Raw genomic sequence first — 25,399 nt, 5'->3', positions numbered from 1 at the left:
CACCCATTGACGTCTGCCTAGTCTTATTTTAAAGTATTTTACTGTAGAATGGCAAAATTTACACAACGGCGGGCGTTAACTCAGAACAGGCTGCCGGCATATTAGGAGTCCAGACATTAGTGTTAATCTGTTTCATCAGTGCAGGCATTGGCCCCGAAACGATTATTTCAAAAAAACAGAGTTTGGCCCAATTGTAGGCCTGTCACGATAATTACATTGACTTATCGTACCATGCATGGATAAGAACTCATGAAATCAATTTTATTGACCTCAGCCGTTGTGTCAACATGCGTATGTGTTGTCATAAGAATGAATGTCAACAACAGTCCAGCAGAGTCCCACTGCTTCTGTCCTCGTCGTATGATTAATAAATCACTGGTTTTGGTCTATAAAATGTCAGAAAATATGGATTTCTTAGTAGTTTTTTCTAAAATGTTGGATAACATCACTCTCAGCAGCCAGCAACACAAATCGTGCAGGACTTGCACACGCAACGGCCAAGCTCACATGAATCCAGTGTCGAAAAAAATGGTCTTAAAAGGACAATAATATGTTATTGTGACAGGCCTAGCCACTTGATCTGTCAACTTCCAGTTTGTTGTCCCAGCTTGGCACAACCCCAGCCCACACCCCTGGAGACCCTTTGTCCTCCTGAATATCATGAGAAGGGTTTTCTGTCAAAAAAAAAAAAGAGAGAATGTACTGTAGAGCTGGAAACCCATCATGTTGCTGCATACTAGAGTGTGCATGAAAGAGGATGGAAATTTGCAAAGCCCCATGTTTCAGCGTGACTGCTGTGGCTGTAGTTAATGGCTCATTAAAGGGTCTCTAGGTTGAAAGAGATGAAAAGTGCTTTTAGGCACCTGACAGAGGCAACAAGCTTCAGAGGTAATTCAGATAATAATAGCCCAACATTTGGGCTCGACAGTGCTTCCGTCTTGATGGCGTTTCCTATACTAAAAATGGACGTGTGCTAACTGTAAAATCTATTTAGAAGCACGTGTGCGTTTACTGTACAATTTATTCATTTATTTCAACAAAGAAGGTTGAATACAAAGACGATCCACTCTGCGTCACTAAGGGCCTAACTTTAACACGTGTGAGCTGGACAGAGCTGCATAGTGAGATAGCTTTGCTTGCTAGTTACTAAGCAACAGTCTAAATGTATTCATGACTTCAAAAGACCAGACAAAACCAAACTTTCTTTGGCGGAGGTGATGAACAGATTTTAAGTCAATGCGGCCAATAGGCCGGTCTCGGAGCAGCAGACTAAATCAATCACTGTGTTCTGGTGCAGAATAACTTAATGGCCCTATGATTTTCTCCTGCCACATTCTTTTGAAGCAATTATTCATTTGTGTGACACTTCCTCACTTCACTATAGTTTACAATATGTCACCATACAGGATGTGTGTGAGCTCTTGCCTTCCACTGACCTTATTTGACCTGTAAATTAGATCTGAATGAATATCTGGATTTTTTCTTCTCCTGGGCTGCATGTAAAAAAAAAAAGTTAGGCATCGTTAAAGTTGCCCACTATAGAACAATCTAAATCTCAGTTACAATCTAGTCCGCTAAAAGTGGGCGAACCCATCGAACCCATCTTGTTTCTCCCCCCCCCAATATATTTCATCATAAGTTCATATGGATACTAGTGCCTGGAGCTCCCAGTGAACAGTGGAATGTAAAAATAAGCAGATGTATACCCATTGCCTAAATGCTTTCTTCTATTGGGGTCACAGTTGATATCATTTTATTAAAAGAGTTTATCATAGACCTCACTGCATCCTGCCAGCCTTTTTAAATGACAACACCCCTCCGACACTGTCAACAAAAACTGTGAGCTCAACGAAGGAAGGATTTATTGCAGAGGGTTTGCTCAAGGCTGCATTAGCTAATCAACTCCAAAGTCAGTGTATTTGAGTGCAGTATAATCATATTTGGGTGGCTGCATATTTGCACCCCGGAACCTTCTTCTTTTAAAAGGAAGCAGATCGATCTGGGTCACCGTCGGCATGATTGGCCGTTAAAGTCTCCCCCGGCTCCTGCCTAACAAATTCCGATGGTTTTATTGTTTTTTTTTCCAGGATTCAGGTTTTTGCCAAAGTGCAATTGTCATACCTGTGTGTTCTTTAATTTGTGCCCGTGCCTAGTTTCACAAAATGGAACCCCCCAATACGTTAATGTAGAATCTAATGACGTTTGGCTCGGTAGAGGGAAAGTGACATCCGCTTGCTCATAGAATTAGTGTGTGTTATTGTTCCTCGGGGAATTTGTCCGACAAGAATGGAAGCGGTGAGGAGCACACAGAACCCTGATCGTCGCAGTGTCCTTCTACTCCTTCACTTGATCATTGGCGGGACCCAACACTCACTCCGTGGTACAGCCCGGCCTCTGTGAAACCAATGAAATATAACGACCTTTCAGCCACGTCGTACACCAATGAATCCGTCTACTACTGCCTGAGTGCAACACGCAGTTTGATTGACACGCTCACTTCATACGAAGAAACACAATATTGGTCACACCATTTCTTTCAGTGTTTAAATGTTCCCTTTTGATGAGCATGTTTCTGCAACCTCAGTTTTTCGTTCTTGGATTCTTTTATGTTGGTATTCCTTCAGTGTCCTCTGTTCCGGAGCGGTTTTTTTTTTTCTATGCGCTAAGGTCTCCTCTTCTCCTGAACAAAAGTGAACAGGTTAGCGCTCACAAACCATTAAAACACTGAATAAAGGAGTTTCACCTTTAAAAATCAATGTGTTCTGATGCTCTTAGGCCGACACAGGATGTTAAGAGGGGAGCCGAGAGGGGCAGTTTGTTCAGCTTGTTTCTTTGATAGCTTCCAGATAAGATCCAGATGTCCAATGACTGAAAATCCTTCATCCGGTTAAAGGATGTTATACAAAACATTTTAAAAAGTGATGGTGACGTGACCTGATAGAGTAAGGAAGAGGGTTTATCTGACCGTCCAGCTGACAGCAACAACTCTGAATACATGTTGTGTGTGTGCTTATGCCATTTTGAGTTCCAAAGTTTCACAATCAGTATGGCAAAGCTCACCACATGAAAAGGGACTTCTTTATCTGACTCTTCTTTTTTTTTTTAACTTCTCCTCTGTCTTTTAACACCCCCTCATTCTCTTTTTTTTTCTCTCCCCCTGGATCTTTCAGAGAATGATGAGACAGGTGTGATGGATAGTTTGCTGGAAGCCCTACAGTCAGGAGCTGCATTCAGAGATCGGAGGAAGAGAGCGCCAAGACCCAGAGGTGAGTCTCATATCCTTCGCTTCACTTTCATACACAGACAAGGACGGACACGTAAAAACCTACTAGCCATATTGTCGAGAGAAAAGAAACTCGGGACAATTTTTGAATTCCAGTCGGGTGTTAGAAGAAAAAAAACCCATCATGAATTCTGGTCCTAACCTGCCAACTTGATGAATCTGTTGTCTTGTTTAAAAAGGCAGAGTGAATTTGATCCATTCTCAGATTCGAATGCTTCTTCACCTTCAAAAAGTAAAGTCGTTTGTTGTTCGTACGCGTGCTTGCTAGCGTTACATTGCGAGAGAATCCACCGCCTACAGCTGTTACTACAACCGTTGGATGATTGGATCTCAGTAAAAGCAATACATGCTCTTTTTGTTCCCCCGTCTTTCTCTTTTTGGGGGGGGGGGGGGGGGGGGGGTTCCTGGAAGTCTTAAATTCACACCCAGCAAGTGAAAGAACAAACGCATGTTGTGAATCCAAGATGGGATCTTTAAACGTACTGAATGGATTGTCCATTAAACTTTAGTGGCAATTGACAGCTGTGCCTTCACGCAGTATTTCTTGTTCATGAACTTCACAGCCTTTTTTTTCAGCTGGCGAACGTCTCATTATGTTTTTTTTGTTTTTTTTATTTTTTCTTATCCCTCTCAGTGCTGTATATGTTGGCATTACTTATCCACTGCCCTCCTTTCAGATAACCAGCATCAGACGATCAGCCCCAGCTCCTTTCGCCAGGTTCTCAGGCCCGTTAATCATGGTAAAGCAAAGAAATATGTATACATAAAAACTAACACAGCTAAAGCCTCAAGCATGCTCAGCTCGGTCTTCTTCTTCTTGCTTTTTGGACAACCCCCTCGAACATGTCCTGCATGCAATGCAAATTCCTCTCGGCAGTTCAGATGTCCTGCTTTTTTCCGTGTGTCCGATGACCTTTTCGCTTGTCCCGTTGCCTTTTTTCGTGACCTTGTGCCTGCTTGAAAGTGTGCGCGGCCCCCGCCGAAACCGTTTGAGGCAGTGCCGTGAGCTGCCTCCAAGAGAGAGGCAGAGTCGCGATTCTTTGAAAGCATTGTGTGGGCTGCTCTGCCGGCTCACTTGGATATGGCGTTTTTTAAGTTGTTCTCTATCTGCAGCATTTTTTAGTATACTTTTTGAATGCACGGGTGTTCTTTTACTTTTTTTTTTTTTTTTTTAAAACTCGTGAAGGGAGGTAATCAAGTGTCACAGACATTTTGTGGAGATACTTATTTTTTTGGTCTTGAATTGCTGGCCCACATTTATGTGCCGTACTGTTTGACATATTTTTTTTTTGACTAGAGAAATGCCTAGTTCGCTATAGATGACTTTAGCAAATCGGCGTATACGATCGGCACTTGGCAAATGCTGTGTGTTGACTCAGACCAGATTTCTAGCAGACGTAATATCTAGACAAATCGGTGACAACTGCAGCCAATCAGAGCGTAGGAAGGTGTGAGATAAAAAAAAAAAAAGGTGTAATCTGTGATCACAGTGACAAAGGAGCCAGGAGGATCTTTCTGACTCATGTGAACCGTCATCAATGGGGCCAATATTGTAGCAAGGCTATTTGTGTCAGCGTGTGGAGAGATGTGCGATTACTCTCCAAATGCGTACTGGGATTTGCGAATGCTTAAAGAATTCTGCAAATCAGCTGCATGGGAGTCAAGTTTTGATTTTGTATTTGTTTGTTTGTCTTTTGGAGACCTACGGAAGAGTATTAGAGCCAGAATTATTCACGTAACATTTCGAGAATAAAGTTAAAATGCCGAGAATAAAGTTGAATTACTAGTTCGAGACTAAAGTTGAAGGTTGTGACCCTGAAGCACTTTCCAGCAGCACCAAACAACCGGAGGTTGATGTTTTGCCAGCCAGTTTGCTCGCTAACGCTAGCTGCTAACCAAGTCGTAAAGTTGCGATATTATTATTGACAGGCTGAATCTGGAAGAAACGACGCGGTGACAACGGGTGTGTGCCCGTGAACGTCAACGTGTGTCCCGACACGATAAAGTTCAACTGCGAAACAACAGTTAATGAATTTTGAGTGGGGCCGAACGATGAATTGCATTTGCGATAATATCGCGATATGATGAAGCGCGATTTTCTGACCGCAAGGGACGCGATTACACGGGTCACGTGATATACGCGAAGCGAGAGGAGCACTCGGTTCAAAAACCGAGTGCGCAATGGCCTCAAGCTCGACCGAACCGTGGGAAACTGATACAGCGGAGACTTCAGTCTCGAAGAGGAACAGCACGTCGGTTTTAAAAAGGTGTTGTGCAGAACGTGCCGCGCTAGCGTCGCTACTTCCCGGCGCAACACCACCAACCTGTGTCAGCGCTTCACACAGCGCCACAGCGGCTACATGACGAGTGTACGGCCAACAGCCAGCGACAGTAGTGACGAACACGGAACCACACGAGAGTTAGTTTGAGACCGTTACTCCGTTTGAAAATGTCTCACGTGGCAAAGGTGACAGGTATGTCACGACCACGACTGTTCCCTCATTAAAGAGACAGACTGCTAACAGAGAGAGAGAGCTCTCTCGCCTTCTCCTCTTCAACACATCTCGCTCTCCGGCAGTGTGTGTGTGTGTCGCGCTAATTATAATCGCAAATCAAATCGCAATATCTGCGATTCGATATTTTCCCCAAATCGTTCAGCCCTAATTTTGAGAGGCGTGCAGTCAGCGAAGCTAGCGTAGCTTTGCTAACGTTAGTTAACGTGGATGTGTGACAGCTGAACCGGTCCCACAACACGGACGTTTAGGGCTATTTCGACTTTAATCTGGACATTTAAATAAATTTTAAATCTTCCCCCTCATTTGTTTTCCTATGCCTGGCCCTAATTACTCTTCTGTAGAGACCAGACACACTGGTTTGGGGTTTCTCCCGGTGAAAGGTTGTGTAGTGTGTGTGACCCCCTGTCGCCAGTCAGTCGCATACAGTATGAACCTTCATCGACGGCAAGACTCCTGATCACAGGACAGCAAGTCGTGTAGTTTGAACTGCTCAGTGGGCCGACGACTTTGACAGGCATCTCGTCGGAACACGGCATAACTCGATGACTTCCTGGGAGCGAAAGATTGGATGGGATACTAATCATACAAAATTTGATTGTTTTGTATTATTCATAGTTACAAACACATATTAAACTTTTAGCTCTTGCTTAAATACACAACACCCTCATTTTTTTCCCTCTTGTCAAAAGGTTTTCTACAATCATTACTGTGGCACTTTAGAAATTATGCTGTAACCGTATTACCTCTTATTACTTGTAATTGGAATCCCTGTGGGCTGGGTACAGGCACACATGGATAAAATTATTCACGCTCAATCCACCCACGTCATTGATGGCAATGATAAAGGGCCTTGCTCTGTTGTTCTGCTACGACTTATCTGAAATTAGATTGGAAAGGGACGAGGGGGAGGGAGATGTACAGGGTGGGAGGAAAGAGACGGATAGAGGTGGCTGTAGCATAAGAAATGGAGAGAAATGGTGTGAGGACGAAAGGATAGAGCCAGTTGGTCACAGTGAAACTCCGGGATAATGTGGGAGAGAGAGGAAAAAATGGACTCTGATGCTGTTTGTTCGTGTCCGTGGGAGACGGTCACTAAGTTTTTAAGGGAGAACAAGTCAGAACTGTGTTGTATTAACAAGGGATCCGAGTGAACAACAAATTACATTGTGTAAAGAATGTGTGCTCCTGCTCAGTGTCCATGTTGTGAAAAGACCCAATGGTGTGTTGTACAGGTAAGAAGGTCCTGAAAGGTTGCTGGCCCAGCTTCCCCCTGCTGGCGGCTTCCGACATGGCCTCGTTGACTAATAACGCTTCAAGGCTTTAGCCTGTCACTGCAGGCTTCATACTCACTGCCAGCCTCCCAGAGCAAACACAGCTAATTACTTTCCTCTGCCCGGCCCCAGCACCAGCTCAGCCCTCTCAGTGCCCATTCATCTTAATTTCCCCCTCTCTGCCATCTGCCTCCTGAATAACACTCCTCCTCATTTCCCTACCATCCCATATCCCCGCTGTCTTCTTCTATACTCTCGTGGTCTGACAATGGCCCTCCCCAAACCTAATTGCCTTTTATTGGTATGGAGTCCCTCCGCCTCCCTTGCGTCACCTCTTCCCTCCCATTTCCCCTTCCCTCTTCCCCTCACAGGGAGAGCCAGGCCTTAATTGCCCTGGGTTTAGTCGCTGCGTTCGGTCAAACCCCGCAGGACGCTCTCAGTTTAGATGAGAGGTGATGCCGTTCAGTCGGCAGCGCAAACAGCTGCTTTCACTCCCACACCACCCTACCACCTCCTTTTCCCAAAGTGTTAAATACCCTTTAATAATTGATCCCAGGGGTGTGGATGATACTCTTCGGTGGTGCAGCAGAGAGAGTTAAAACAGAAACATCTGCACCAGAAGATTCTGTAATTAGCGGCGAAGGGGGAGATTTGAATGGCCGATGTGATCACGCATGGCGCCTTGAAGCTTTTGCACTGAGAACCACTGAAGTGCACCACTCGGTTGTCAGCAGAAACAAATTAGATGACCAATAGATGTGCTCCCCATCACAAGACTTTGACGAGACCGTGGAGTTGTTTGATTATGGCTACAGTGCTTCGTAGTCATGATGAGTGGTGAGCCTCGCCATAGAAAATAAAAATGTTTGCTGGTGTGAACATTGTTCCTTCTCCTCTTTTCGTTGCACCCTCCCACCCTACCTGCTCTCCTCCTCTTGAACCCTTTGGTTTGAGCCCGAGGTCCGGGCATTTTTCTCAGCTTCCTCTGTCTCTCATCTCGCGCTCCTCACCTCCCCTTCCCCCTAAATTGGCTCAGCGCACTTTAACTTGAGCCAGCAGCTAAGGTGTTTAGCTTGGTCTGCAGGCTCACACGTACACACGAGGTTCGCGGACACACCGGCAGACTTCTGGGGATGAAGGTAAGCAGGCTTTGTGGGGGCTGTGGTCTGGGTTAGGATAAGGCTGAGGGGCTCTGGGGCTTCTCGACACTCTAAATTGGATTGGGCTCCACAGAATGATGGATCGATGGTGGTTAGCCACACAGGTGTAAGAGACTTATTGAATCTATAAAGCAGCCATAGCTTCTTCTTTTTTTTTTTTTTACTGTGTCCTTCTGAAAACATCTCTCCAGGCACTGTCCTGTCATTTCAGACTTCTTTGCAAGCCCTCATCACAGCCTCGCTGACTCCCAAGCTGGCGTGTGCATGTACATGCTTAGGGGAATCACAAAACCACCCTTTTCTTTCTTTCTTCCTTTTTTTTTCGCATAATCATTGTGTTTGACAGAGAGCAGGAGCCCCCAAGTGTGTAAGGCAGCACAAGCCAGCTGTGCATCAAGAGTGTGTGCGCGCTATGATGCCTGGAAGGATCCATTATGGAGAGAGTGGAGGGAGGGACAGGGTTCTAAGGAGGAGTACACGTCTCCGTCTTTAGGAGCAATTACTTGAGATGTCTTTAGTGACACATGGCCTGACAATTATCACGTGTGATACACTTTAGCTCTGAACTAGAGCTTGAAATTGATGTAAAGGTCATTTCACAAACGCGGTGAACCCCTTTAACTAAATGAAAACACAAGCTGGTTTTCCCTCCTTTGCACTTAAGCGCATCAAGGATTTCACCCAGATCTTAAGTGCCATGCATTTGCAGAGTCAACTTCACGACCCCCCCACACACACACACACACATCCCTGAATTTATGTTGCTGATTATGATTTGAGATCCTTTGTTCACACAAGCACCTATTCAGGCGGCTTGAGAATAGGCTCAATCGGTATTATGAGATGACTAATAGGCTTAATTTGAGACTCAACCCACATGTCTTTTAAAGCTTGTGCTGTGGAAAATCACTGAGACAAAACTGGGAGAGTGTTAAGTTGAAATGTAGTCAACATAGTAGGATAAGTAATAAAGACCGTTTGCTTGGGTTTTAGTATTTGTGTCATGTGTGTTCATATGTGAGACAGTAAAACCACTGCTTCCTGATACTGGGAGACTCTAGTGGAATCTGCCGTTAGATTCTTGCCTTTTTGATTGGGGCCTCTTACAGACTGTGATATGTGGATTCCACTGCGGGCTACTGTATCCTGCAGATGCTTGTGTGCTTTTTTCGTTCCTCCTTCACATATCTGTCTCTTCCTATCAATGTCAATTATGAGAGAAGCTTCCCATCCTTTCGTGGCTCCTCAATTTACTCTTTACTTTTTGACTTTGTTTTGTCTCTGCTGTCTCCTCCCCGGCCTTGCTGCTTTCTCCCCAGACATGATATAAGCAGAAAAACAAGGGGTTATTAAATCATCTCAGTGAGCTGAAGGCAAAGAGGAGCACAGACGCTCCCCTCCCTGGATCCATTTGAATTGATGCTGCACGTCATTGTTTTTAAAAGTGTACCTGTTGAAGTTGCAGATTTATCTGCATTTGATCACGATATATCATCCACACATCACGCACGCTCCGTGTGGTTTTCATTACAGTGACAGATTGTTGCCTGAGCTTCTGTACACGGTGTTCACGCTGCCACTCGCGCACACATACACGCTCATGCATACATGCATAGCAACCGTCGGGTTAAACCCTGCGTTTTAATGATGTGAGGGCAGAAGGTTGAAGGCCACTCCCGTGCTGGGGCATTAGTCGTGTCTGTGACTTGGACAGGTGTAAGGCTCTCTGTATTCATGTCGACAATCATCTGGCCACTTGCAGTCACAGTGTCCCTCTTATCGCCAAACTTGATTGGGGGTTTAGTTGTTTAACTGCTCTTGTAGACAGAGGCATATATCCAGATGGGGAAGTGAACCTTGACTTGTCTTTGTCTGTCTGTCTGAAGTGCTGCACTTGGTGTGTGTGCGTGTCTGTGCGTGTGTGCGCGTGTGTGTGCGTGTGTGCACCCGCATGCTTGAGCCTGTGCGCACATGCATTGAACAGATGGAGCAAGAGGGCACCTTAACTAAGTGGCGAGTGTAATTGGGTCCAGCCTGTGCAGTGAGACTTGTGGAATAGTAATTGAGGATTGTAGGGAGCAGTGAGGGAAATATATATATATACATTAATATATTTTTGTTAACCTTTTTTCAGGTTTTGCTGAAAAGACTCCTCTCTGTTCCTTGAATCCCCCGCTGCATGCCTCACACGTGAAAGCTGCCAAGCACAATGCATTCGGATCTTTTGGCCACTTAGCAGCTATTCTCGAGTAGTTGGTGATTAATAGTCCTGTGTTCATTCTGCTTGTTCGGTGAATGGACCAGAGACTTCCAGGCATGAACCTTCAGGCTGCAAGCGGCCTCCATAGTCTTATCTGAGTGGCAAAGACATCGTTTGAAATGTTTCGATTCCGATACCAGTATCGGAAATCCATCCGATACTGCAGAAAAAAGGCCGGATCGGGCATCAGTGAATACATCTACGTACAGATCCAATGCCACTTTAAAGTTGTCTTTAAAGTTGTTCCACCTCCATAAAACAGCAAAGCATGAGATTTTACCAAATTGCTGACATTTCCTCTACAGTTGTTTAAATAAGTTTTATAAATTGTTGTTTTTATAAAAGTACCGGTATCGAATCGATACTCTGTATAGGCCAGTACGTAAAGTCCAAGTATCGGAATCTGTATCAGCAAGGGCAAAAACATGTATGTAATATGTTACTGTTTGGAAGTGTTTGGCTGAAATGTATGGTTTTCCATGTGGCACGCCATAGAATTGAATCATGGTGCCGTTTACAGTAGTTGTTTTGCTCCCTTAGAGACGAGGACAGGGATATTGAAAACAACCTTGTGGTGTTGTAGAAGCCCTGCCTCCTGAATCTCCATAGGGCTTTTTCAACGAAACATGTTGAATTATGATGCAAATTCATTTTGAGTTGTGTTAAAACTTATAGTGACTGTCTAAGCCTCACGGGGAAGAGGGCAGGCTTAAAGCACCTCTAGCAAATATGCCCTTATGAATAAAATGTTAAGCTCTGTAATCCGTGCACCGTCCAAAATGTAAGTAGGAGAAGTAAAAGTAAAATGGTGTCTCGTATATTCACTTGACTGGTTGGAGAGGTCAGTGTAATGGATGAGAGTAGATTGGACACACATGCATGCACACTCACAGCGCGCGCACACACACACACACACACACACACACACACACACACACACACATATACACACACAACTGTTCCCACTAAGTCCTAAATACAAAACACATGATAAAGAACACCTCTGCTCCGTGTCGCTCTCCTAAGTCGTCCTAAGCCGATCAGTCTCTTCCGATATCCACTTTTAGCTGGATTATGCGGAAGCCGGACTGTAATAAAGGCTGTGGATCGTTAAATAGAAAGTGGTGTTCAGCATGTCGACCCCTAATCAGCCCATTCACACCGGCTCAGGGCCCCAGGAGCAGGTGAAACTGCTGTCGTGGGATTGCTATTCAGCCCGCCTCTGAGGTCCGCCCCAGCTTTTCTTTTAGCATTCACACTGTCTCATCTCCTGGCTGCCTTGATACGCACCTTATGTGCAGGGAACAGAGCCAAAAGAAAAAGCTAACGGGCAAAAAGTTTGAAAATTTCGCCTGCATTTAGTTAAACTCAAGGACTGGATTTTTAAATATATATATATATCTCTTTCAGATCTCTATAATGTGTCAACATTTTTTCTCACTCCTCTGTCTTTGCCTTTCCCTCACCCATCCCTTTCTCCACCTGTTCACATCCATTGATTGAGACTAGGCTCTTACATAGTACTCTAGTTAATAATGCAGTGAGAAATGAAGTCATTTTCATCCCAGCTTTGTGCTAATTAAATTTTACAGCAGCCTTATCGCCCAGCCGCACACACTCCCAAGTCCTCCCACATTTACCAACGCTGTAGCAGCCACATCACATTGCCGTCAGGGAGAGAAAGAGCTAGGGAGATGATTATATGAACTTCCGTTGTTATGGGAGGGAAATAAGTACCTCTTCCCTTTATATCCGTGCCCTCTACAAAGGCAGGTGATTGAGTTCCATCTCTGTGGTAACACCACCCCCATTCCTCTCACATATCTGCTTCCATCTTGTCAAACATTTTTGTGTTATTCCTTTAGTTGTTTATCTTTCCAGCAGACTGCTCTCACTCTGTTTTTTGTTGTTGTTTTTGCAACTAGTCACACCGTGGGCCTTGGCATAAAGAGGCACTTTTTTTGGGGTGTTTTTAATGTGTTGCTATGGCTGCCACCAAGCTGTCTCTTGACTCAGAGATAAAGAAGAGGATTCAGGTAGGAGTGATGCAAGGTGATAATACATGAATTCCACTCAACTTCCCGCTGTAGCCATAATCTGTAAACGGTCGCGTATCCAACTACCATTCTCTCCATTTCATCAAGGAATAGGAAGAACAACCAAGGCCCCTATTGTTGAATATTCCCCCGGACCACGTCAGTCTGTAGACATAAAATGATCCCACTCTTCCAAACTGCCTCATCCCTCTTCCACTCTCTCTCTCTCGCTGTTGTCTGTGCTGCCACTCCACCTGCTCTGTGTCTTTTCACTGATCCAGAAGCTCTAAGTGCAGCGGCAAGAGTTTCCATGCCGACGGAGCAGGAAGGCCAGCCCTCCGGCAGCAGGATCTGTTTGATGCTGGATTCTTAGAGAGTGGGATTTGGGCTTTGCTGATGGGCTATTATACCTTCCCTTTATGCGCATACACTCACTCATTTGATTGTATACAGCCACATGCATTTCCCCTCAGAACAAACACGCGCACACATCCCATTGTCGACGCTCAGGCACAGGGCCATGTACTGTACGTCTCTCTGGCCTAAAGAGCTTCATTAGTGTGGAACTGGCTTTGATTAGCATCCTCAAGGGTACAAATTAGCAAACAAGCTCAAATGATCGTATGACGACGTGCTCACTCAGGGACTTTCTGCATATCATATGAACACTTCACAAGCTTGTGTTTCTCCCTGCCATTCAGGAGATGGCAGTTGATTATTTTCAAATCTTGGGCCCTTAGGCAAGGCCCTTGATGCTTCCTGCCTCAATGATTGTAAGTTGCTTCGGCAAAATGAGTGTAATGTAAAAAATCTCAGGGCACATTGAAGCGTTGTAATGCTGTATACACCAAAATCAATATATAAGAATTTTTTTTTTTTTTTTACTCATTTACACCGAGCCAGCGCACACATCCGGGTGTGAATGGCTTCCGTGAGGGCGTCAATACGTGGCGGTATAGCTTGTGCGGGTGCTTTGTCCAAGACTGCTTTTCTATTCAGGTACGAATTCCTGAAGCTGCCGCCTGCTCGATAATAACCGTACTTGACATTTCTCTCTCCTCCAGCCTGTGGAGACTAGCAGATGCTTTCCATTCCAGTTGAACCCATTAAGGCCCCCTCTTCTCCACTGCATCCACTGACCTGTCCTTTGGCAAGGCCCTTCTGAATGTCAAAACTCACTGTTTAGCATTACAATAAAGCAGATACAGGGCAGAGAAGTAAAGGAAAAGAAAATGGCCGCTGGCTGGCAAAGGGCATGAACAAAACGATTAGTAAAGTACTCATTGCTTGTATAGCCAGGCTGTTGTTTTTTTATTTAATCATCACCTGCTCTTCTGACTATGAGAAATCAAGTTACTGTACTGTTAATCTGCATTAATGGTCAGTGTTGAATTTACTTTAAAACATTTGATAGAACTTGTTAGAAATAGAATAGAAATCCAAGCACACTGCAGACTTGCCTGTTGCCAACCCAGAGGTTGCAGAGTTGTTCTACTGTAAATTAAGCTTTGTTTTCCTTTGTGAAACTGTTTTACTGTTACTGTAACAACAAGGCTCTTATTTTATTTATTTTTTTACGTAATCCTCTTCATTCCTCGTGGGACATGAGGCTTTGATGATCTACCTCCATCGAGACCTGACTTGTGCCGCATGCTGTGCCTTGCCCCATTTAGGTCCATCTCCTTCAAGTCTGCTGTGATTGTCTGCCAACAAATTGTCTTGTGCCAGCCTCGTTTCTCCTTTTCCCAGATGATGATGAATCCATCAGTACTGCAACCTTTGGGATTCAATCCCGGTCCCTTCTGACATGCCCATGTGATCACATTTGATTCCGTTTGATCTCGAGCACCACACACTGTTGCACTCGGCCATCTTGTAAAGCTGTTCATATGAGATCTTCTCATTCAGGGGACTGCGTCACATTTTCCGGAGACATCCGTTGTGGACAGACGGTACAGAGTTAACGCTGAATTCTGCTTTAATGCAGTTGAAAATTAGCCAGCCGTCTCTATAATGAAGCATTGGTACAAAACGCTAAGTTAAAGATCTCTTATATTATATAAAATATTTTGCATTGCGCGCGCAGGGTATGTATTGGCCCCTCCAACGCGTTTGATTTTTTTTATTGTTTTACAGTTGGGCCTTTCTTCTTCGGTTGCACCGTTTTGACTTCCTGATAGGCGGGATCTTAGCAAAATCACTGTGAGCCTTCCCAAGCCTTGTCCTTTTGTGGACTTCCAAGGTAGGTAGGTGATGCTCAAGCCTGTGTGTTGGGTAATTTTTATTATCATCTATCAGGGTTTTTTTTCTCCTGAAGATTAATATACTTTAAGGAGAGTGCAGAAAGGTCATCGGCAAAGTCTGGATCTTAAAGTTGGGGATATAGGATCCACTGAAATCCCTTGGGTCTGTTGGCTGTCGTCTCCCTCATAATGGGAGATATGTTGCACCACTGTTCAACACTTCACTCCAAGGTGAATCCTTCAAATGGTTTTCTATTAATAATAATGTTGCTTTGAAATTGACTGTAGAATACAACCCCATCAGTGTGACCCTCCATTTTGGAGGGATTCCACATGCTCTCACAGTCCTTCCTTGGCTGATACAATGCAAACTGTCAAAGGCTTTCAGAAAGTCGATGGGATTTATGTATAGTGGGTTGTTCCATTCTTCACTGCTCGATGATGTTCTTTAGAGCAGAGATCTAATCTATGCAAACCCTTTCTCTCATGAATCCTGCCTGTTCCTGTCTCAGTCTCAGATCAACAGCTGAATCAATTATTCCATGTAGAAGACTTTGGCTGGTATCGACAGCAGTGTGATCCCCCACATGTCGCAATTTGAGAGGTTGCCTTTTTGTTGTTGGTGTTGTTTTAGCAATCTGATCCTTGTGCCAGTCTTTTTGCATTGTATCCTTCTCTCAGATGTTTTTAAAGAGATCTGTGAGCAACTCTGTTCAGGTATTAAGGTCAGCTTTCATCACATCTCAGCATGGATCGACTCTACGTCGACACCTTTCCAACCCGTCATTGCTTTACTGGCATGCATGACCTTTTTCTTTGTGGGGGACAGGCGTCGGTGTCAAGGACAACCTCTGCTTGGGAGGTTTAGCAGGATCATCTGCAATGGGGCTTTGAGTACACTGGAAAAATGCAGTTCCCATCTCCAAGTCTGTTCACACTCTGTCGTGAGTGTTTCTAAAAAAGAGGCCCTCTTGTCATTCCTGCCACTCTTCTTCACCTGTCCCTTTTCCTTGTAGGCTCTTTGAGCCGGGGTGAGTTTTCTTCTATCCTCCACTTGATTTGCAATGGCATAGTGCAATAGCAAATTGCAGCACAATATTCTCACACATTTTAGGCCAGTCTCATAGATGCTTTGTTGCACCTGTTGGTGGAAATGAGCTACCTGACCCTGCTTCAAGTTCCCTGTTGGGTCATTATTTTGAGCATTTGTTTTCAAAAATATCTTCTTCTTTTTTTTTGACTCATGAAGCAAAAATTATTAGGGGCAGTAAAACATACTTCGTAAACAAGCAATATTAATTACCAGTCCAGTGGGAATGTTGGTTAGAATTTTCTAACAGTTCCATAGAAAACTGGATTGACAGAATATAATGCATTATTTAGGGATTTATATAATAATCTTTCCAAAACTAAATGATAGATTAATTGATGGCTTTAAATCTTAATGCAAATTTTGATTAAATGAAAAATATAATAATCATGCTCAGCAGACTTGATGATTGTTTTTGTTTTCAGGCCATAGCGTCCGTGGCTAGCCTTGATTTGTGTACAAACCTGATTATTTTTCTAAACGGGGAGGTAATTAGCCCGGCTAGTTTCAATGGTAATTACAATGTCAGACAAAGGGAAAAGAGGCTGTCTCAATGTGTTTCACAGATAATTCTGCATGTGTCCGGACAGGCTGCCGCACACAGATAGTAACATTCGTACCTTCATAGATTGTAGTCAGAATGCACCTCTAAAAAAGCCTAATAATTCATAACATTTGTTTTGATACATTTGCAAGAGAAAATAATAGAAAATTGCTTTTTGCTTCAGTACAATTTCTGCTTTTACGGGCAAAAACGGAGCGGTTTGAGCAGGGATGCTGGGATTTAGCCGACTGTATTGGCTTTACTGTTTACCTCATTACTCTCAATTTGAGTTATGTTCATGATGCTATTTCTGCTGTATTTCCACACACACACACACATATACAGCCCCTTAATGATGCCAGAACTAAGTCGTTCAATTTTCTTCAAAAACACAAATCAAGACAACATGCATATGTAGCTGTTTCCCACTTAAATCTCGCCTCGTGTACTTTGTTAATTCATAATATACCTCAACTCGGATCAAAAGTGAATGAATTAGATTTAGCAGGTTTTTCCTCTGAAGCGCGTCGCCGACACCAGTTATTTAAGCAGCTCACCTATAGGCCTTTATGCTCTTAAGTGCATGACACATTGATTGTCACATTTGCAAGCAATGCTGCTCAAACAAATATATTTTCATGGTATCACAAAGAGCAGAGGTGCAGTGCTATAGGGGGCAGGCATTGCTCGCTCCCAGAGATGTGAGGGAGCATTCACTGGTGCATTCAGCATGTTTAAGGACTTTCTGATCAGAGGAAGATGGTCAAGTCAAGTTCGATTTATTCATATAGCACATTGGCAGAATATGGAACCAGGTGATCAGTGATGTAAAGAAGGCCTAGATCATTGAGACTTGTAAACAAATACTCACATTTTGAAATCAATTCCGTATTTATCTCTCTGGACATCGGGAGAAGGTGGAGTTGGACAGCCCCAGGTACGGAGAGCTGCAGATAGAAAGCACTTCCACTTAAAGCCAGATGGCATGATTGTTAAAATTGCTTCAATTTGTGGCTAACCCCCTTGACACTACTTAAGCCAGATTTATGATTTTGCTTCAGCAAATTCAGTGCCCCCGCCATGGGGGTCGCCAGTGTAAGATGTGTCATACATTATGAGGTGGTCCCACTTTGATACCTTCTTTAAATATACATAGGGCTGCTCATCTTCTTTAAAGGGAGGATGGTAATGTTTGCTTTTTTTTAGCATTATTTCATGGAAAGTGAGTGAAAATAAAAATAAGCATGTTTCATTTATTTATTTAGTTTTAATAATGATTAAAATTTCAAACGGTAATACTAACTGCCAGACTTTATTTTTATTTTCTTTACAGTGAAAAGGCTAACTGCCTCATACCAACCTTCATGTTTTCAGACTCTTTATTTTCAAGATTGTGGTTGCACTTTTCAAAAACATTCAGAAATAGTCTCTCCCTGGTTGTTTGTAGCAGGCTCTTACCTGAACTCTCCAGGAGTAAGCCATGGCTTCTCAGCTCTATGACTTAGATTAGACTATATAGTGGAAAGCTTTGAGAAGATGGTGACAAAAACCCTTATTTGCTCTGCCAGCACACACACACATACACTTGAAGTGGCCCTTGGATAACATCTGTCCTCATTGTTCCCTTCTTCCTACATAGACAGTGTGTAACTCTGGCTACCCTGCGCGCTCGCAGAAATGTGAGAGGGTTAATGAACAAGGCTTACCCACCCAGGGGGGTTTCAGAGAGGAGAGGCTGGCTGCGTGTAAATCATCCATCAGCCTCTCCAGCGAGCTGAGCCTGAGCTCTGACAATAGAAGGTGTTTGGGCTACAGCAGAGGGGACATGATTTATCAGGGAGGTGAGTGATTATGTGAAGCCTTCGGTACACGAGTGAGACGGACTGAACTAAAAGATGATCCCATATCATTTCCTGAAACATGTAAAGAATAGGCCACGTGTGCCGGAGAAAAATAGCCACATGGCGACACTTTGAATAAATGAACTGTGGGTGTGTTTAAGTCTGGATAGAGTACACCGTAAAGGGCTCAACTTCAAAGTAGTGTGTTTCTTCTAAAATAAATATAAAATAGCTCACAAGAGCCAAAGCTCTTGTCATGTGTCATTTTCTTGCTAATTACTGTGATCATTTGCTTTCCAGTTTGTCAATCTGCTGTGGCACATAAAAAGAAAAAAAAACATCTTGCTTGGAAAGAAATGACAAAATGTAGCACTTTTTCATATTTTAACAGATAATTATCTGTCTCAGGTGTTAGAAAGGCGAAAATGATGAGCACCAAAATAGATCAGGGAAAGAGAAAAGTCTCTGATCTTCTCCTGGCAGTGTAGAGGAATCAAATGATGAAACATTTAATATTAAACCGCTGCTCTTTTCGTGTGCAAATTCAACTTCACATATTGACAGTTCACACTGGCTCTGGAGATGACTGGTTTGGATCTTTCTTGTGTCATCTTCTAGATAAGATGTAAGTCACTATCCTTTGTTTTGTCCCAGTTCCCAAGACTGAAGGATTCGTACTTCGATGATGAAAGGGGGTAGAGGAGTCGACATCCACTTTAGTAGGCTTAAATGATCTATTTGAATCTCCAAACTGAGATAAATAAATATCAGCAAACAGCGAGTACAGATCACAAACCTCTGTTGCAGCTTTATCAAGATTTGAGAAGAGCATTCTATCTCAAGCTCTCTCAAGTTGTCTGGGGACTGTTGGCGGGCAGCCATGTTCAGGTCTCTCCCGAGATCTTTGATTGAGTTCAAGTCAATGCTCTGACTGCCACTCAAAGATATTCAGAGTTGTCCCTAGCCACCCGTACATTGTCTCATTGTCCTGTTTGAAGGTGATCCTCTAGCCTGGTCTGCAGGTTTTCATCAAAGAAAAAGCTCCACATTGCTCCGTGTATTGTTCCCTCAACCCTGATTAGTCTCTCTATCTTTGCCACTAAAACCATTCCCCACAGCATTATGCTCCCACCCCCATGCTTCACCGTTGGATGGTACAGGGCAGGTGATGAGCTGTACCTGTTTCCTCCCAACACAAACTGTCTAATCCTGGTGTCATCAGACCAGAGGATCTCGTAGCTCCAAGCAGGCATTTCATGTGTCTTACACTGAAGAGAGGCTTCCGTCTGGCCATTCTGCTATAATGCCCGACTTGGGTGGATCGCTTCAGTGATTGTTCATCTCGAGTTTCTCCCAGCTCCACACAGGAACTAGCTCGGCCAGAGTGACCAGCGGGTTCTTGGTCAGCTGTATTTCCAAGGCAATTCTCTAGTAAGAGGCCTGGTTGTCCAGCTGTCGGTATTTGTGGCAGTCATTTTGGTGTCCAGTCCAAGCGCGTGGGTGGTTAGTACGAACGTTAGTAGTTTTTGTTCCTATTGATAAGTTGGAGAATTGATTCGTGTAGGAACCTTGATGTTTTTCCGATGTAGTGATGACATGTTCCAGGAATCTTTTACAAATAATCAAGAAAAAACTCTTATTATACCAAATAGTTTTCGTTCAATTGAAATATATTACTTCTTTTAACCTTAATCTTACCTCTCCAAGGTCTGTACAGCTTGATCAAACAAAGTTCACCTTTCACTCCTCGTGTTGGTGTAGTGGCCAGAATTTCCGACAGATATCTCAGATCTCAGCAGATCATTTATTATGTTTCTTTTGAGTAAAGCTGTCCTGACCTAATGCTTGGCGATATGGTTCTGTACTGCACAGCCAGTAGGTGTTTCTGGGTTGGCATATGGGGCCGAGACAGAAAATGAAAATGAAAAGGAAAAGGGCAGGGATGCTGAGCTCAAAGTAAAAACGAATGCAGTAAACAATGTTAAGAGACAGGTGTCTATTTCTCTTTTTTTGTCACTCGTCCCCCTCTCTCTGTGATTTTCTCCATCTCTCTCTCTCTCTCTCTCTCTCTCTCTCTCTCTCGACTGATGAAATTGCCAATGATTTATAACAAATGTCAGTGGCGGGCGCAGCAGACTGCTGTTTTGTCCCTGTCAGAGCCAAGTAGAGCCTGAGGTAGGCAGCTTTGCTTATCAATCAACGCCTCTCTCCTCTCTTCCACTACCGCTATCACTAAAAAGCTTCCTGGATCACCGGCTCTCCAAACCCAGGGCCAACACGGTTGTCATGGAGATGGTACCATATGGTAGCACAGAAGCTGAAGCATGCCGGGAGTCGAACAAAACCTTCAAGGTATCACCCTGTTGTTTGCAGCCCTTTGTTTCTTGCGCAGCTTGTTCTGCGAGAACAATGCCTGTCCAGCTGCTCAAGCTACTGAATCCAACCACCCCACATCCAAAAACCCAGACTACGTCTACTGAAGTGTAGTTATGCATGTATAATCGTAATAAACCCAGTAAGATGTCAGATTGCCTGAGTACATCTAAATTTCAAATACAGTGAAAAGCAGATTTCACAGGTGGCCTATGTCCCCACTCATGATACAGGCAGACGTGCCTTTCTACTCAGAGTAACCGAAACTGTGTTGATTATTTGAAGATTTGCAAGGATGCACCGTGCTTAATTATCTATCATTTACAAACCCCTTGACATGGCATTTAAAGATGACGATTTACTCTATTTTTCTTCCTTGATAATTCACATTCCATTGTTAGTTTATGATGGGGTCTTGCTGCTTAATTACAGACGTATTTGAAAGGTCTTTGCCTGGAGAGCACTAATTTGTCGGGCTGTTTTGTCAGATAGAAGACAGTATAGGGGGAGGTTGGTGTCATTTGTTTTTCCTAGCCGCCAAAGTAACGCTCACAAACAGTGTAAACAGCAGCAAGTGACCTGAACCGTAAATTGTTTGTTTTTTTGGGAGTGAAACATTTCACCTTGTGGTGTCCAGATAACTTTCCTCAGGTAATTGTGGAAAAAATAAAAGGTGAATTATTCTAAATGTAATCATTGCTGTTTCCTTATTTCGAGTTGGTCAACCATTTAAACGCATACAGAAACGTACACATTTCTTCCCCAACATAATTAGAGTTCAAATACTTAGCACATGTTAGGTTAACTTACTTAACCGACTTTGCTATTTCATTTTTTTTTTTTTTCATTAAGGCCCCTGCAACTGCCCAAACATTGCTTTCTTCTTCATGCGATTCCCTTTCCAAGTTAACCAGAGGACACGTTGTGACACTTACATCAGTATACACTCTTACACTTATCGCTGTAATTTAAAGAAAAGTATGCTCCACTCATCCACTTAACCCAAACTTGGATTTTACTGGTAATAAAATATGAAACCTCAAACAAATGACACATAAAAATAGAAAACAAATGCACTGTATTTGTACCAGCTTAATCTTTATACTGCCAGTGCTGAGGCTGTGTTACTGTCCATGACTTTAGACGGCACACATCTGCATCTGGAGGTCCACAGTTACTATTGGAACAGGGTTACTTGTAAGTGTAGCTATTGAGCTGCTTGAGCTGCAGCTCTGCACTTGAGTTCGTTTCTTCTGCCCTTGATGTCAATATAAAAATCCACCAATGTATGCATCTGGAAAAATACAATTACATGTTAACTGCGTTGATTTCGTTGCTACTGCACATTATGTATTCTAAATTGCACACAGTACCGCCAAGACAGAAAAATCGTTATAAAAAAAAAGCACTTACCTAAAGTGACAAATTATAAACGTGTAACATACCCATTTACAGTATGGCACAAATATGCACATCAACTCAGCCGTCTCCCTTTCTTTCCAAGCCAGCAATAGAAAGCATTTTCTCTAAAAGCAGATTGATTGGATAATTGCTTTCTCCATTTTCTGTTACTCCTCTTGCTTGTCGTCAACAATTACCAGTTCTGCCAAGGTTGAATGTCCGTTCTGCCGTACCTCATTAAGAGGAGGCTGTGACTTGGTAGCCTCCATTTAGCATGCATTTAGCTTCTTTTTGTCTGTTCTGTTTGTAACAAACTTGTCTGTGAGCAACACTCTACTGGTAATCTAATTGTTCTGTAATCTCTGTTTTGTGTTTTTGCAGATGCTCTGCTGTCATGTGTAGTCTCTGCTCATTTGATGCATATTTGATTTTTATGTAAGCAAATCATTAAATAATAAGGCGAACAATTGATTTTCATTTTGCGTTTGAGAAAAGTTTCGAGAGACTCTCAGTGGTCCCTTTGCTGTTGTAGTCCTCACTATCCAGGCAAGACACTAAAGGCAAAAAAAAATTTCATGCACTAGTCAATTTTGAAATTTTAGGCTTTTTTGCATGTCTTTTCCAAAATACACATAGGTGTCTATTTTACATTTGCATTTGTAGATTTCAATCACCATACATATCTTTGAAGGCTGAAATCTCCACTTCAGTCCCACTTATATTCAACAAACTTTTATACTTTTATCCCTATTTATATTCTAAAGGCTTTTACAGAGGGGTTTCTTCTTATCATTCATAGCCTGATTTATAAAACAGTTTAGACCTACAAACATAGCGAAAATTGATTTTTCTTTTTATGGCTGTTGACAGTATTTTCTCATATATGGAGTGATAAAAAAAAGAGAGATCCCAAATCCCCTCTGCAAAAACCTTTGGCTCAGATATGTCAACAAAATGAAACAGGCATTTCAAACCTGGCTTTATCCATAGTTTACAGATTTGTGCTCTGGAAATGAATGCAAATAAGCACACATTGAATAAGATAATGAACTATTTTAACTACATTACAGAAAAATTGCCTTAATGTAAGTAATCCATTCAGGATGTTTTATTGTGACGTATAGTTACATTTATTAAACTATTCTCTTATAGTTTCTTGCCTTGCAGTGGTCGATAATGTTTAGTACAAACTCCATAACTACGTACTATACCTATTGTTTATACATAAAAATTCTATGATAAAATTATCAATATGCACAGTACTGTACAGTGTGTCAAGTGCACTCTGTCGTACATATATAAAGATCAGCCACCACGCCAAAATGTTAAAATATCATACAATGGAACCTGTCAATGGATGGGATATGTCAGACAGTTTATAAAGTTGATTTCTTAGAGTGATTGTGACAAGGGTCAAATTGTAATTGCTAAACAACTGGATCAGAACATCTCCGAAATGGCAGGTTTTGGGGGTTGGTCCAGGGAAGGACAACTGGTGAACAGATGACAGTGTCATGGGCAGCCAAGGCTGGCCAATGTAGTCCTACAGAGCTACTGTAGCACAATTTGCTGAAAACCTAAAAGCTGGCAATGATAGAAAGTTGTCAGAACGCACAGGGAATCGCTGCTTACCGATTGTGGGTCTGCATAGCAGCAGACCGAATTCCCCATGCTGACCCCTGTCCACCTTTGCAAGTGCGTCAGAGCTGGACCATGAAGCAATGTGGGAAGGTGACCTGGGTCTGATGAATAACATCATGGCAGCAGGATGCCCTATGGGTAGGTGGCAAGCCACAGAGACGCTGTGATGCCAAGCTCTGCTGGGAAACCTTGGGTCCTGGCATTCATGTGGATGCTACTTTGACATATTGTCTCTGTACAAGTACACCCCTTCGTGGCGCCTATATTTCCTGATGCTTGTGGCCTCTTGCAGCAGCATAATGTGTCCTGCCACACTGCAAAAATTGTTTGAGGTCTCCATGTGGCCTCTGAATCCCCCAGATCTCAATCCAATTGAAAATCTGTGGGATTTGCTGTAAAACTGTCCCGCTCCATGGAAGCCATAGCCCATGGATTGGATTCAACACATCTGATGCTCAACGCCTCGGTGCCTGGATTCCATAGTGTGGCTGACAGGAGTACGTATGCGAACTTTTGACTAAAAATGTATGCGCCTGGTGAGAAAAGCATCTCACAGGGGCGGATTTAATAGAAAGAATGTGACAGTGAAATATCTGACATACTATAGCATCTATCATACATGAAAGAGGAACATCTCTTTCATATGCCACAAAGAATGTGGCTCAGATATTAGGATTATATATGGATCACGTCCTTTAGCTTTGATTTCCCCAAAGTGCATGAAACATTTTGTTAATACAGAAATTACTTGTTGCAAGGTAAACATGTAGTTTCATAGTTTTTCTAGTCTTAAATATAGAAACCATACTATTCAAAAGCCAATGTTAAACTCTCGTTCTCTCTCTGTCATTATTATGGCTACAGGTTATATGAGAATACTGATTCCATATATTCTGTCAAAATACTTTTGACGATACTAATGTTAGTATTAGTCTGGCTACACCAGACTAAGCACCTATAAGATAATTTACAACTATTAATAATAACAACTTGATAACCGACACTGAAAAATCTTCCCATATACTTTTTCTTCTTTTTTGTTAAAATTTCCCCCTACATTAAAAAAAAAGAAATAAAATACTTCAAAACATTCTGGCATACGTCCCTAGTGCAAGTGAGGGACATTTTAGCATATGGCCTTTAAAAAGATTAAAGCTTTAACCTTAAGAAAGGGATTGTCATTTATTTCTGTTACATTAATCTCTCTGATTATTCCTTTACATCATCTCATGTGTTCAGCTTGCCATTGTTGTTGCCTTATAACGTAACAAAAAAATGAGCAGCAAATAGGGGGATTTTAAAGTTCAAACGGAGATTCAAACGTCTGACATTTGATTCACCCATTAAAATTTGTTCTCTCGCATTCCCATGGTGTGACTTATGATGTTGTTTGAACAGGCGGTGAATCTGAAACTCAGAGAGAGAAGATATACAATTTAAATCACAAAAAGAATAAACTGCTGCAATACAACATTTAGATGAATAGATTTCAAAACAAAATCAATTTTTTCAATCGGCGGTTCCAAAGTAAAGTTTGAGGATGAGGTCTAGTAGTTGTGGCCTTTTCATGTGCCACTCATGGGTCCTTTGTGTTTCATACTCAGGACTGCTTGATCCCTTATGGTGAGCTCAGATATTGTTTCTGTTGCTTGCAGAGAAGGTTTCTTTTTCTTTAATAAAGACATATTTTCTCAATTTTTTCACATACGTTTGTGTACAAGTACAATAGAGTTGAGACAA

General features: G+C 42.7%; 1 protein-coding gene across 5 annotated transcripts in view; it reads left to right on the top strand.

Annotated features, from left to right (window-relative positions):
- Positions 1–25,399, top strand: part of LOC118302359 (protein diaphanous homolog 3) — a 151,025-nt gene that overhangs the window by 95,553 nt on the left and 30,073 nt on the right. For 4 of the 5 annotated variants that reach the window (XM_035628424.2, XM_035628422.2, XM_035628421.2 and 1 more), the window contains 2 exons: positions 3,171–3,266; positions 3,961–4,023. In XM_035628424.2, the coding sequence (XP_035484317.2) occupies positions 3,171–3,266; positions 3,961–4,023 (159 nt within the window). The remainder of the gene's footprint in view (positions 1–3,170; positions 3,267–3,960; positions 4,024–25,399) is intronic. The other variant, XM_035628426.2, reaches the window with a different exon arrangement.

Source organism: Scophthalmus maximus, chromosome 4, assembly GCF_022379125.1.
Source record: "Scophthalmus maximus strain ysfricsl-2021 chromosome 4, ASM2237912v1, whole genome shotgun sequence".
NCBI classification, from domain to species: Eukaryota; Metazoa; Chordata; class Actinopteri; order Pleuronectiformes; family Scophthalmidae; genus Scophthalmus; species Scophthalmus maximus.
This window is presented reverse-complemented; position numbering and strand designations above follow the sequence as displayed.